The following is a 15,620-nucleotide window of genomic DNA, read 5'->3' on the forward strand; positions in this document are numbered from 1 at the left end:
TGACGCAAGCATCCAGGCCTGCGAAACAACGGCAGTTTACTGTCCTTGCGAGCCTGCCCTGAACAAACCGTCAAGGTTTCGCCTCTCAGAACCTCCTTCCTCCTTTTGTGCGGAGATGCTTGCGGTTCAAGAAGCACTTTGCTCTGTGGCCGCCGTTCCCATGCTACCTACGGCCCGCATTGTCATTCGCACCGACGCCCTTCACGTCACACGCCTACTACGACGAGTCAGTCGCACCCCAGAAATCTGCCAAGACATCCATCGTCTAGCGGCACGTATCCCGCAGCAAATACGTATTGAGTGGGCCCCGCGTGACCTCCTGAGCGCACAAAGCCGCGCAGATTCAGCGACCCGCCTTTCGACCCCAACCTCGTCTTTGCCTCGAGTCCTCACTCTGGATGACACCACCCTCCTTTTAACAAGAAAGGAACACCTCCGGCGCCGCACACGTGCTCTAATCCCTCCGTGTGCGGTAACCCTCCCCCGTGGTCCTACCCGTGCAGAGGAGGTTGCGCTTCGGAGGATACGGGTCGGGGTTGCCCTAACTCCAGCTGTGACACGCAAGTGGCCGCATTTCAAAGATTTATATCCCCGCCCCGGGTGTCCAGTCTGCAAGATCAGAGACTGTGAGGCGGATATCCACCACCTGTTGTGGGACTGCCCGGCGGTGAAGCCGACGAGAATTCGGCACCTGGCGGCAGTGGGACTCTCACCGGACAATCCGGATTGCTATATTGCCTGGACACAGGGTCCATATCATCGTTCACTTCTTGATTTCATCAAATCAGCCCACCTTTTGTCATTTATTTAAGCATCTTACTCATCTCTCATTTCATAACCTTTATGCCCTGAGGCAACAAACACCGCTTGAAAAAAAAAAAACTAATGCGATCTCAGAATAAAATATCAGGTATTAATAAAACAATACAAATGCAGGGGAGGAAAAAAAATGACACAAGAAGTGTTGTTATATTACATAAAATATAGGTAAAATACTAGGTAAAATATTTCGGATAGATCATGAATCTTAAGGTAAAAAGAAGCAAATAACAAGTTTAAATAAAATACGAGGTTATAGTGCACAGTCATAGCACTGGCAGAACATTAGAGCCAGAGTGCTCGCAAAAACAGGAATTGTTATTTTTTAAGAAAAAAAAAAGGCGCAGTAGTAGTCGCGCTCTCAGTGGCCCCTTGAACCACGCCATAGAGGGAAGATATGAGAGGGAGGGCAGTGAAAGGAGGCAGGAAGAAAGCATCGCGTAGTTAGAATTACATGATACATTCATCCGCACAGACTGAACAGCGCACTACACTTAGCTGGCTCGCATCTGAGGATCTTTATGGCTGAGGTTTTGCTTCCTCCCGGTTTTCCGTTCAATTCTCTGCACGCTGGCAATAAAGGTCATCAGCTACGAGTCAACGCTGCGAATGCGTCCGGCTTGTCCCATCTTGGCGCTCTGTTGGCTCTTCGTAGAACTTCGTAGGAGTCCCTGTAAAGACTCCCCTGCAAAAATTGCATTTGAGCCCCAATAGACCATTGATTGGGTTCTTGTGGAGCCTAAAAATATTCAGTTTACTAGCGAGTTTTATAATAAGGGAACACCATCGGCTAGGGGACGTTTTGTTCTACGCATACGCACTGACACCCCGCTATTCCCCTATGCCACTAAGCGATCTGGTTCCTAAACTAGCTACTGACGTTTAAATGTCAAAATTTTCGCTACTTACATACCAATAAATTGGAAATCAAGTTCCTATAACTCAACTGAATCTCATGGAATCTGGCTTGGCAATTAATTTGCCTGAATCTCAATTTACTCATGGAACGTACGCTCAAGGTGGAGCTCCTCATTCATGTTGGATGCGAAACTGTTTATCAACATCTACTACACCTTCACTTAAAACATTATTATAACGCTGCTACAGCGATAAAAAAAAGTTCCCGACGAGTACACGTCTACTTTAAGCACTGCGTCAGAACTTTTTAGCGCTGCTCATGCAATGAAGGTTTACTTCAATAACAGAAATTTGTTCCATCACAGAATCTGGTTTTTGCGTGTCATATCTGCACTCACAGCGCTATAATTGTTTCAGCGGATTAAGAACTCTCCACTAGCACTTATATAACCAGGGTAGTGACCGCATATCTGGACCACAGCAGTAAAATAGCTGGGAAAGTAAGAATGAGGTGTATATTGCATATCGCAGGCTCTCCCGGGTAATGAAGAGCAGCTGGCCAGTATCACTAAGAGGAAAGTAATGTCTCACTGGCTAATGAAAAGGCTTGAAATTAAATTCAGGAAGAAAGCGTAGCGAACTAAGGGAAGGAAAATACTTGGAATGACGTTAAGAGACACGAAGAGAGCCAAAATTACATTCAAGTCTAAATCAGACATAGTCATGGGCAGGGCATGAATGCGAAGGCAATGTAACCGATGTAGGCAATGTAAAGGGCAAGTGCACCACTTTTTTGAGAATTTCTCGATATTCAAGGATTCAAATCTGCACAGGGTGTAGGTAAAGCATGCCGAGTGTTTTTGCACTAGCATTTAAAATAGTGACGTAATCGACGATTGAAGTTTGCCCTTCTCCTCAAAGCATCTGAGGAGTGTGGGGAAATTCAGTGCGGCGTCGTGGAAGGTATGATTTCAAATTGCCGCCGCCGTCAGCCACAGCCTGCCGCGCCTCGTTAGATACTGACAAACAACGCATGGCGAGATTTGCCTTCGGTGGCATTTTTTTTTTTCCTTCAAAGCAGGCCTTTATGCGTTGGAATGTACCAATACCTTCCATGACGTCGCCATGCGCCCCCCACTCGGCGTTGTGCGCTGAAGAGAAGCTTGAAGGCTGTCGCGATTTTAATCGGCGATTACGTCACCATTTCAAACGTTAGCCCAAAAGGACTTCGCATGCTTTACCGCAAGTTTCACGAATTCGACCGTTTTAAAGGGCAACTGAAGAGGTTTTAGAATTCGATGAGTTTAAAAGAGCCGAATGTGCAAAACTTGCAGGTGAAGTATGGGAATGTTTTTGCCCTAGTATTTGAAATGGTGACGTAATCGCTGAATAAAGCGGCACCGGCGTTCAGGCTTCTCTTCAGTGCCTAGCGACGGACAGAGACCGCAATGATGACGTCACGTGCGGCGGCGCTAAGTTTTCAGCGGAGAAACGGCAGTTTAAAGGAAGAAAACGAATACCGTCGAAGGTAATGCTCACGAAGCATTGTTTGGCGGCATCGAATGACGCATGTCAGCACGTAGGCGAAGGCAGCGGTCATCTAAAATTTCGGCAGCAATGACGCTACCACGAGTTTCTGCGCACTGCTCCAACGCTGTGAGGAGAAGCCTAAAAATCGTCGCAGTTTTAATCGGTGATTACGTCGCCATTTTAAACGCTAGCGCAAAACTGCTTTGCATGCTTTACCTGGAAGCTTCATAGACACAAATTATTTAATAATCTGGAATTGTCGAAAAACCATTTCACATTCTCTTTAGGCTGGTCGAATTCTAAAACATATGCAGTTGCCCTTTAATCTGGCGAAGTGAATTCCGAGAGAAGGCATGCGTAGCAGGGATTGTAGGGGGCCAGGTAGGCGGACAAGCTTCGGAAATTAGCGGTGATAAGGCGACCGCAGCTGGCGCAGGACAGATTTAATAGGAGAAATACGGGAGAGGTATGTATCCTTTAGTGAACGTAGTTATGATGATGATGATGACTGACGCTTATTGAGACACGTTTTGCAGCCCGTTTGAAAATAAGGCTGCATAAATGTTACCCAGATGCAAAATTTTCAGTCAGCTGCTTTTAAAGACGATCTATTCCTTCCCAATTTAAACTCCATTTCTGAAGCAGCTATATTAAAAATTAGCTAATTAATCTTTACTAATTAGTTAACTTTGTAGAATGAAAAAAATACTGCAGACTAGGCCATGCGCTGTATCAATAGCCCCCAGTTGGTTTCACTGGGCTAGGACACTCCGTTTTTTTTACAAAAAGCTTGGTTACATTTGGCTGGGACACCTGGTACAGCAGACAACCCAACACACTCAATTCATCATTATCATCATAACCTGATTTCGCCCGCTGCAGGGCAAAAACTTCTCCTATACCTCACTAATTAACCGGTCATGTGCCAGCTGCGGCCACCGTATACTCGCAAATTTCCTAATCTCATCCGTCCACCTAACTTTTCGCCGCCCCATGCTGAGCATGCCTTCTCTTGGAATCCACGCCGTTACCCTTTAAAGGAGCAGCGGTTATATTGCCTTCGCATTACATGCCCTGCCCAAGCCCACTTATTCCTCTTGATTTCCACTAGAATGTCATTAACACGTGTTTGTTCCTTCACCCACTCTGGCCGCTTTCAGTCTCCTAACGTTACACCTATCATTTTCCTTTCTATAGGTCGTTGCACTGTACTTAAGTTGGACCCTTTTCGTTATCCTCCGCGTTTCTGCCCCACAGGTTAGTACCGGTAAGATACAGCTGTTATATACTTTTCTTTTGAGGGATACTGGTAAACTGGAATTTATGATCTCAGAATGCCTGCCAAATGAGCTGCACCCCATTCTTCTTCTAGCTATTTCTCTTTCGTGGTCCGGATCCCCGGTCACTACCTATCCTAAGTAGATAGATTTCTTTACCACTTTTAGCGACTCGCTGTATATAGTAAACGTTTATTCCTATATATGAATACCTCCTTCATGAATACATACTCAATTACACCTCATGAAAAGCTAAACTCCCTGAGAGGATATAGTGATTGGCTCAATTAACTATTACCTGCTACTCGACATATATATTGAACTAACTTTCAGTGACCAAATTTTAAAAGCACCTCGATACAGAAGTCAGCAAATAATTAATGCATTCTCATAAGAATTTATTGCACAAACTCACTCTCGCACAGCCAGACATAAAATGGTTATTTGGATCCGACAGCCAAATTTACAGCAGCGCCACCAAGCCATCGGTGTTTATTTTTGCTCCAACTTAATTTCGCCTTAACCCTGTGCGGATTAGCTGATATCTGCGCAGCTTTACTTAGTCAAATTTGACGTTATCAGGAAGTAGAAAATATTCTCTGATATTTTAAAAAGCTGGAATATATCGATACTTACAAACTTGTTGCAATACACGGAGAAAATCAGACGGGGATTGCATCTAGCTGATCAGTCGGATTAACCACAGTTTATCCGGCTTCGCGGAATCGAATCAGCGAAGTTTATCGTGATTACTCCCACTTGTGCGCGCAGTCGTCTTGAACGTGCAACGAAGACAGTGCCAGGCATTCTTTTCGTATAGCTAGAAAGGGGTTTACAGCACCCTTGCTGCGGCACGGTAATTGATGGCAAGGCCTTCAGCCGTTCTCGTGCAAGTTGACTGCTGAGAGAGGTTAATACCCCTGTCACACGGGACTTCTTCTCGGCCTTTGCCGTAAAGTTGTCTTATTGCACTAAAGGAGGAAAACCGAAAATGAGCAGCGACGCTGCTACACGGCAAATCCAAAGGAGCTAGAACGCGGCCTCCGTGAATGCCAAAAGTCACCGCTGTGTGTGAAGCGGCGCTAGTAACATTATGAAATTAAAGCAGACGGTAGCACTTCAGCTAAGAGTGCATTCGTTTATGTTGGAAAAAGTAGCTATCACGATAATAAACGAGCGTTCTGACGGTGAGAAACGGATATTTTGAAACAAAGTTTCTTTTTTTTTTTTTTTCATCGTTCTCGGTCCGACCACGGTAGGCGCACTTTTCCGTTCGGCTCCTCGTTGTGTTCGAGAAGCGTGCTTTGTTGCTTGTGTCTTTGTGCACACAACCAAACTCAAAACACGCACACAACAAAGAGCAAACGAAGAAAAAACAGCAAAGCGAGATGCGCAAGCAAGTGTGTGTCGATGCGGCTGCTGAAAAGCGTTCAGGTCCTTTCTTAGCAGTGTGGATGTCTTTAGTCATAGCCTCCTCTACGGTTAAGTGCACTGTAACGCAAAATTAACCATTGAATAAGATAAATTAGATATTTTTTACGGTTTCAAAACTAAAAATTGCGTCAATTTTTTATTCTTTGAGCTCGCTAGCTGGCGCTGCCGTCTGGGTTGCTCCTTTAAGCAACTTTAAGGCCGCTGACGGCCGCCTTTATTGCTACGGAACTTTATCGCAAAGGTCTCAACGCTTTGCCGTGTAGATGCGCGTCACGCGCCTTTGGGGCAAAGGACCTTAATTTCTAAGGCCTTACAAGTGCCCGTGTGACAGGGGTATAAGGGAGCGTCATTTTTTCTAAGCGCAAATTTTTGCCGACGCACGAAAGGAGCTCCGCCGCCTCTCTGCAGTACCGTGCTTTCGTAAGCGCATCTGCTCGGGGCCTTTTACGACCCCCCCCCCCCCCCCCCCCCGAGGTGTCTACGTAGGTCCCACGGGGGCAGTAACAACAAATTCGGGCCGTTGCGGCCATTAATTACAACACCGCCAGGGCAAATCTTTGGATTACAGGCGCGAAAACAGACAGACCACAAGGTAGATAAACGGGACGGAGCGCCACTCACAAATGATTTATTCAAATGCACGACAAACATATATATACCAGCTGACACGCAAGAAATACTATTATGTTCCAATCTGTGGTCTGTCTGTTTTCGCGCCTGTAATCCAAAGATGTACCAACTTGTCCCGCAAGACGTTCTTTTAAGGGCAAATCTGTTGCGTTTTTTTCCGCCCCACAACAATCACGTCCTGCAGTGCCCCCCCCCCCCCCCCCCCCCCCCCCCAACTTGGCAGGCGTTCTTTTCGGCTCCTTGCTCGCTTGGGTAAACGCGCGAGTGCGTGGCGCTAAACATTATGGAGACGTAAAGGAGATGGTGCAGCCACGTGCGGAGACGCAAACAAGTTCGACTGCAAAGCGAGGTGATGTAGGGCTGTAGAAGGCTGAACGAGATAAGTGAAGTGTTACGTAGCTGTTTCCTGTACCCATGGCACGACTGTGCTGACTCGGCTTGCTCTGGGGTACGTCCCTCGCATCTGACGTGTTAGGAACATATCAAGTCTCCACTGTGGCCGTTCACACCGCCTAAGAAAGCCGAATAACAGACGCACAAGACTGGCGCTTTGTGCATCTGTTAGCTGTTACTTTGTTCACATTTGTTTTTGTTTAGGTTTATGGGGGTTTAACGTCCCAAAGCGACTCAGGCTATGAGGGACGCCGCAGGGAAGGGCTCCGGATATTTCGACCACCTGGGGTTCTTTAACGTGCACTGACATCGCACAGTACACGGGCCTCTGGAATTTCGCCTCCATCGAAATTCGACCGCCGCTGCCGGGACCGAACCTGAGTCTTTCGGGTCAGCAGCCGAGCCCCATAACCACTGAGCCACCGTGACGGCACACTTGGTTATGTGTCTGTGTATCTAATTTTCCTTCGTTTCATCACACGAAAAATTTTCCACAATGCTAACCCTACTCCGAACTATTTTTTCTTTTATAATATCAGATTACTGTTGGTTACGCAAAGATTCAGTAGAAAAGAAATGAATTGCAAGGTTCTGAGGATAGCATTATGGTGTCTACCCGAACAGAAATGTACCTCTCCTCGTTGGCAGAGAGCAAATTTACGAGTCGAGACAACCGCGAGGCAGTTTGCAAACAAGAACATCATTCTCTTAGCAAAAAAAGAAAAAAAAACCCTGGTTCTCGCTAACGGGCAACAGTTGGTTGAATGCTCATTGTGGTTTCCTTTTGATATCACCGCTCTTTATTCTGCATACGACGTGTGCTTCTATGCATGTGCTGGTGTGCACATATGAAGGTATACGCTGCGATTCTGATGGACCCTGAGCACCCTTTACTTCATATATTACCTCGTGGTACTGTAAATAATGTTGCGAAGCGTAGGCTCACATTCCGTTTTGCATTGTTTACGCCCATGTTTGTATGCTTGTACGCCCACTCAGGTCATTCTGGATATGGTGAGCTTGCGCTTCCTGGTATTTTTCCACTTAGTCGTTGCCTCCCAAGAGGCAAACCTGCAGGTGTGGTACCTGCAGCTGTGGTACCGCCACCTGCAGCTGTGGTACAGAGGGCAGCTGCATGAGAGCGAAAACGAAAGCAAATGACAAAACAACACATGCTCGCCTTTACGCGCCTTGTTTATCGGTACACAGCACGATGATTGTAGGATAAATAGGACAGCACATATAAAGCCGAATGCAATATGGGTGCAAAATGCGGAGTAATGTTTCTAAAATCCATTATGAAATGGCGTCTGCGTTGTAAAACACCCTTCACGGTTTTTGCACAAAAAACGTGCAGTTGTGACAATAATGCCCTTTATATAGAAATTTGCAGTCTGAAACGCTTCTCTTGGGGTGTAAGGGCATTGATTATAAACACGATAACCCAACATTAAGGGTGTAACTTCGTTCAGATTGTGGTCACGCCGCTCGCTCAGTTTCGCTTTCGTGTGTGCCCTTTCCCCTCGGGCTCACGTGTCGCGTGTGTTGCAGGCGGTCGACGGGCAGCCCCCCTGCGGACAAGGCGCCCGACGCAGCGCCGCCGGCACACGAGCGCTTCTCCATCAACCTGGTCATCGTGAACGACGTCGTTAAGGTCGGTGACCCGGCCATGGCGGGCCGGCCTTCCACACACATTGGCGCGAGTGCGCGTCGGAAAAACAGCACTTCCGAAGTGATCGAGGCAAATGGTCGCTCGTGCAGTTGCGTAACATTCGGGGACGCAATTTCGCTGACGCCATCATTTGTGGGCTGTTCGGTAATCCGCTCCCCCGCAGGCAGCGTGGGTAGGAGCAAGAGATCGTATAGTTTGCGTTTTCTTGCCGACTTTGGTATCGACTGGTGAACAGCCCTGAGACAATCGGTTCACCCAGCCGCGAGTCATTAACGAAAAAACGACCGACTGTATTGTCTCGAGACAGGTAATCAACCTGGGTAGGTCGCGGCAGAATGCAGTAAAATTCTGCCAAACCTTGTGGTAACGTGTCTGGGCTTTCAGTTCTGATCGTGACGTAGTGTTCGTGGGACATGTAGCTCATACATTTATTGACTGGTTGGGTCAGTTAATTGTAGCGTTTCTTCTCATAATAATCTACCAAGTAATAGGGCCCGGCCACATTAAAAAGCAGAATATAAGTCTGCGTGTTTGTATATATATATATATATATATATATATATATATATATATATATATATATATATATATATATATATACATTGACGGAGATATAATTAGCATTCGCACCAGCCATGAACGAATCCTCCCTTCTTTGTTGTCTGTCACATTTCCAAGAGAAGGCAAGCGTAGCAGGGGGCGGCATAAAGTGGGCGGTTGAGATTAGGAAGTTTGCGGGGATACGATGGCCGCAGCTAGCCCAAGGACAAGGTTAATTGCAGGTATACATGGTAGCGGCCTTTGCCCTGCAGTAGGCGTAGTCAGGCTGATGATGATGATGATGACATTTCGGGATAAGTAAAATACTGGCCGCTTAGTCATGAATGGCATGCTCCTGCCTGCACTATGCATGGTTATCGCTCAAAGTCTGAAACACGGAAAAATCGGCTATCTCAATCGCAACCGTGGATGAATTGCACGCGCATAGTGCGAGGCACCACACAGAACTATAGCCCCAGTACTCCCGATACTCTGTAATTCAGAAACTACTTATTCTACAGTCGGATTTAGTAAGCCCTTAGTACTACTCGATGGCTAATATGTGTACGTTATCAGATAGCTGTCGCGACTTGATAGTTACAGTAACAATGCCGTTTTAAGCGCTCGCTAATGTTTTGGTATGAAAATTTCTTTGTCATACGCCGCTTCGCCATCTAGTGCACTCAGGCAACGCGGAACTGTTAACTAAGCGTTGGACTGTGCAGTAAAGAAGTTTTCAGCGCTATCCACGCGTTCAGACAGCAACACCCATGTGTCGACGAAATCGTATTACCCGCGTGTTCGAGCATTAGAAAGCCATTCGGTAGATGGGGCGACATGCATGCCTGCTAGGCGGGAACAGTGGGCAGGAACGCGAACTGGTTCCGCGGCGCGCAACAAATAAAAAAAAAACGACGGCGGTAAGGAAGGTGCTGCCATCTGCCCGAGGCACTAGGAGTTGTCTTCGTCGCGATGTGGATGCGCGGCAGCAGCCGTCGCGGAGGCCAACTCCAGCTCCCTCTCGGAGCCTCTGGCTTCCTGTGGTTTAGAGTTATATGTGCAGTAATTTAAATCTATTACTGATGTTTTGCATTTGCGCAATATATTTCTTAAACTTCTTAATCGGAAGAAATCGGGGCCGATGCAGCTTTTCAACAAATTTCTCGCTTAGATAGGCAGTCTACGACGCCTTACAAAAATTTCTATTGAACTTAAATTAATCGGCTATTGAGTTTGTGCAGTGCACCTTTAGGAGAATGGATTAATTCTTTGGACACTTTACTTACTAAGTTTCCATTACAATTTAGCCACCGAACCTTAGTTGATGCCACGGTGGTTGAAGCTACGTTGGATAGCAGTAGCCATGCAGATAAGTAAATGCTGCTGATATTTTACTGTATTTTCATCAGGTGCAATTGAGAGCGTTGAGCTTCATGCACAGTAATGAAATTTCTTGAATGTGATCTTTCCAGACGTTTGCGAAATCGCCGAATGCTAGCGCAAAAAAGATTTCGCATGCTTTACCTGCGAGTTTCACACATTCGGCTCGTTTAAACTCATCGAATTCTAAAACCTGTTCAGTTGCCCTTTCAAACCAGATGTTACAGGTTTCTTCCCTGTAACACGTGGTATATCTAGATATTGCAGCATCTATGCAAAGACTATGATAAAATTAAATTTTTTGACTAACTCTGTTTCCTCCCATAAACGTTTGACAACGGATATATATGCACCTACATCAACTCTCTTTCCGTTTTTTTCCTGAGAACGTTACAGCCATTCTGTTTCCGCCACATTACTCACATACACATTACTCATAGGCGTCAGACTGCAGAAGCCCGATGAGGACTTTGCGACCGCCAAAGCCTGTTTTAGCCTACCTTACCGCTGATGGAGCTCTGGTCGCAGTTCCATCTTTTGTTTTTACTGATTGGAGAGAAATAAGCGTCCACACTATATTAACCGGTGGCATTTCTGCGCGCCTCTTCCAGGAAGAGCAAGAGGAGTCAGCAGCGGACGACGGTGTTCCACCGCCGGTGCCCAAGCGGCCTCCGCCCTGCCTGCCGCGCTCCTCCTCCACGGGTTCCGTGACTTCGGCGCGCGACTACCCGGTCAGTCCGCCGCCCAGGAGACGATACCTGAGCCCCGAGAGAAGGCGCCGTGCGCTGATGCTGAATGGGAACGCCGCGAACGGCGTCCCCACTGCACACATTCCGGACTCTCCGGATAACCGTCTGAACCGCCCTCTCCGGCGTCCCTTCACCGAGCTGCCAGTTCGCCTCGACCAAAGGTCCATGGTGCAAAACCCGCAAAAGCAGCCTGTCAAAGAACCGGACACGACCGCCACGTGTCAAAGCGACCCTGCATCCAAAACGCTTCTTATAACGGGAAGCCAGACGTACTCTGACAGCAGTCGAAGCTCCCCAAGCCAGCAGGATCACCTCGATGGCTTTGTTAAGGACGATGTCTTGAGGACACAGGCGCCTTGTGGCGGAGAACTCAAGCCCTTCTGCTCACCACCAGCACAAACGCACGTGCCGAAAGAGTTTGCAGATCTTTCCAGTCCGATGGAAGTCTCGCGGGCGCTAGTGAGGACAGGCAGCCATGCGTTCGACAACCACAACTCGGTGTCTTCCGGCGCCGACATTAAACACCAGGACGGTTTTGTTGGGAAAGACAGCAGCTTACGACGGCAAGTGCCCTCTCCTATCTGCTCCAGGACCTTCTTTTATTCTTCTTTGAAGCCATGCGCCATGGAGAAGGATGAAGCAAGCCCTCCGAACACGGATGGCGCGATAAAAGGGTCACTAGGAATAGCGACAAGGGCAGATTCATCGAGTCCTCACCATAATCACTGCAGTGATATTACTGAAGGGGAAATCGTCACTCAAAACAAGGTTGGTAGCTGTAACCTCGGAGTCCTTGCCCATAACGGCAGGCCAGATTCGGAAGACAGCAACGCCGTCCGGGTGGTCAGCGGTCGCTACTCACCAAACGGCACCATTCAGGAGAGGGACAACACTAGGCTCACCGTAACATTCCGAACTCTGCCAGAAACAGGAAGCTTCCGGCGCAAGTCTGAATCGCGCAATTCCATTCACGTAGACTTCAACGTTCGCGACGGCCTCCCCTGGAACGGAAGGGCACAGAGTTCTGCCGGTAGTAATGGCGACACCGGCGAGAGCGGTCACAGCATCGGGTCGACGACTAGTTTGTGTCGCAGCCGCAGTCTCCGAAGCCATCGGAATCCCGAGCTGTCGGACGGCCACAGCGCAGCTGCGTCCAGGACGACGGACGACTTCTCCCCTCCGCCGCTTCCGCCGCGGAAGGCCAAGGAGGAGGCCAGACGGCAGGCAGAGGAGAACGCCTCGCCCACGCTCAAGAGGGTCACCTTCCAGGTCCTGCCCACGACCCACGAGAATTGCGAACAAGGTAACAAAGATAGGACGACCGCCGGGGAGAAATCACGCATGGCTGACGACTGTCCAGAGGACGGGTTCTTCACACGCCCGCCACCAAAGGCGCAATCCCCCGTTGTGGGCAAAGGCCGAGCGGCATCGCCTATGTGCCACAGAGCAGTGAACGGCTCTCATTCTCCCGTCGGAAAGATCCGAGAGCCGTCGCCGCAGTGCCAACGAAGACTAAATGGATGCGCCAAGGCACCAGCCGCCGCCAAAGCCAATGGTGTTCAGAGCAGAGCGGGGACGAGAGACAGCGCGAGAACGCAGGGACACGCGACGAAAGATGCCAAGGCAACCCCTGTGACGAAGAAGACTTTCGAGCCGCCGTCGGCTGCGAGTGACGTCTCTACGGACTGCTACAACGTCTACAACGTCCGCACGGGCAAGATCTCGTCCACGGTGACCAAGCCCAACGCGCTCGGCCGGTCGACGGCCCGGGTGCCCCTGGAGAGCGTTCAGTGCTCCAACGGGACAGCGGGACCCCGGAAGGAGGGCCAGCTGACCAAACTGAGGAACATGTCCCCTACCAGGGAGGCGGAGAAGCTTATCGGCAAAATCATTTCCAGGTGCGTGAGCATGCCCGCGTAAATGAGTGAACGCGATCGGCTTCTCTCTACAGCTTGTGTGGCTAAATTATGCAGACTGGCGGCCTCAAAAAAGAGCCAGGGGATACCTTAAGCATATCATAAGTGGTCTATTTTGCGACAGTTTCCTGTTCTATCCTCGACGCATTAAGGTGGCCATGCTGGGAATGTCGCCAATGAAGAATTTCACCTGAACAGTTACTGCTACTGCCAATTATTCGTGTTGCATTCTTGTGACATAAATAAGACTAGGCTGTGCTGATCTTATTGCACAAGGGCGAAAGAAAAACTGAAGAGGGGAAAACAAAATAAGTCGCCGCTCTGTCCCCACGCTCTCATCGATGAAAAGCTCTTGGGTGCCTCGATGCAACTTTCTTGTCTTGAAGAAACGCTGCATCGAGGCACCCTAAAGTGCGCCAGGACCTTTCGCCCTCTTCCGGGCCGAAAATTTGACAGCGACTGCTCTGCCACCACCCGCCCAATTTGGCAATGTTATCCAGGTGCGCCTGGGAGTGCGCATCCATAGACTCTGCCCCTTTAGTGGTGTCTCGATCAACCAGATGGGTCTGGCAGACGAGGGCGTTGATCTGGGCAAAGAGCTTCCAGAATGAAGGCGAAAAGGCTAAAAGCCCATATATATATATATATATATATATATATATATATATATATATATATATATATATATATATATATATATATATATATATATATATATATATATATATATATATATATATATGAAGTGACAGAGAATCGGCTTTTAACGCTATAGCATTGCAGAAAATCCGGCGGCGGCGTCGGCGTTGTTGGCATTGAGCGAAAAATCTACGAAAAAAAAGGGGCGGTCGATTTAGCGCGGTTAGGCCAAATGCGAATTAGGTGCGCTGGCACTTTGGTTTTCTCTTCAAATTCAGTTCGATGTTCGGTTCTCAAGGTCAAACAGGCTTCAGCAAAGATCGGCAAAATCGGACTTAAGCTCCGCTTTAAGGGATTGAGGCGATAGCCTTAATGGGCCCATATATGTGGAACTGCATGGTCATTCTCTATTTAACATTCAAAGATCGTTGGGAGTCCTCATACCACTCCTGACTCAGTGGTGCAGCGGTTACTCGATGCGCCACTGCCTTCAACTACAACGTCACAGCCATCGTTCGGTTGATGAAACCAAAATTCAATTATAAATTATTTAACGGTCGTAGCCGAATTCCACTGGGTGCACCATGTATACCAATCTCTAACGCATCGTTTCAAAGAAGAAAGCACGCAGGCAAGAATTTGGTGCCTACAGTCTTTAAATAAACCTCGCACGAACCCATTCAGCACATCGAGACAATCAAAGGATTCTTGAGCAGCAATATAGCTGTTCTGCCGTATGTCTGCGTCGCATTTCTAGTACACAGTTGCAAAGTTCCTCCCGGTTTATTTAAAACCGTTCTATTCGAACAAATAAAAAAATTCGTAAATTGCATCGCAAAAGCGGTCTTTTGCAGCTGTGCCTTCCTCTTTTTTTCGCATAAAGCGTACTCCGGTTACAACGAACTTGTTTTTCTGGATGATGCTTCTGTCATATAGTCGAGGGTATTTTTCTAGCCCCTCACTTATAATTAAGCTAACTATTAGCAGTAGCTGTCAGATGAATGAATTCCGTCACGTGGTCTGCATTGAGTTCACTCTTGCAGGTGCAAGTCGAGTGCGGTTCTCAACGGCAAAGACAAAAAGCCCGCCTCTTCTCCTACCCCTGCATCCAGCGACGCGGCCAGCGCTCAGCCCCAGCCGCAGCTACTCAAACTCACCGCCAGGCAGCAGCAGCGGCACAGCCGGTGCACCAAGTGCGCCCTGGCCCAAGCCAAGTGACGTCACTGACTACGAATATATGACGTCACGTACCTGACGCCAGCCCCTTCTCTCTTCTCCTAAACGCCACTCACACCCCCGCTCTCCTGCACCGGCGGCAGTTTGCCAAGTGGGCAACCTCCAACCGAGAAATACAACGCGGGCACCCGAAACGGGACCCCGAGAGCGCGCTTTGACTGTATACGCTGGTTTGATAGAGCCCAGGTATGCCGCTGGTGCCGGGAGGGCTCACACGAGAGAGTACGAGACTACGTGAGCTGTCCGCCCGGATTGTGTACATTAGCCCTGTAATTAAAGATGCCTTAATAACAACTTTGCGCTATGAACTCCTCGTCATCTTTGTCTCTCTGTTTTGGGGCTCTATTTCTGTACCGCCAAAGAGCGCCAGCAGCGATCGTTCCTGGAAAGTAGGTGAGGAATGTCCGCCATGCCCTTTCCCGCTCTCAAGCGCTCGCCTGCAAGTCGTCGCTTTGGAATTTTCGAAAATGCATGTTAGGCACGGTAAGTCATGTGGGATGAGGATGACGTTTGCTCGCAGAGGAGTTCCGCTGTCCCTACTGACTCA

General features: G+C 48.3%; 1 protein-coding gene across 1 annotated transcript in view; it reads left to right on the top strand.

The window, feature by feature from the left end:
* LOC144126099 (uncharacterized) overlaps window positions 1-15,379 on the top strand; it is a 66,732-nt gene extending 51,353 nt beyond the window's left edge. Inside the window, exons 3-5 of the mRNA XM_077660027.1 lie at window positions 8,493-8,595; window positions 11,145-13,180; window positions 14,881-15,379. Coding sequence (XP_077516153.1) covers window positions 8,493-8,595; window positions 11,145-13,180; window positions 14,881-15,055 — 2,314 coding nt within the window. The 3' untranslated portion in view covers window positions 15,056-15,379. The remainder of the gene's footprint in view (window positions 1-8,492; window positions 8,596-11,144; window positions 13,181-14,880) is intronic.
* Window positions 15,380-15,620: the final 241 nt, after the last annotated feature.

Source organism: Amblyomma americanum, chromosome 3 (genome assembly GCF_052857255.1).
Source record: "Amblyomma americanum isolate KBUSLIRL-KWMA chromosome 3, ASM5285725v1, whole genome shotgun sequence".
NCBI classification, from domain to species: domain Eukaryota; kingdom Metazoa; phylum Arthropoda; class Arachnida; order Ixodida; family Ixodidae; genus Amblyomma; species Amblyomma americanum.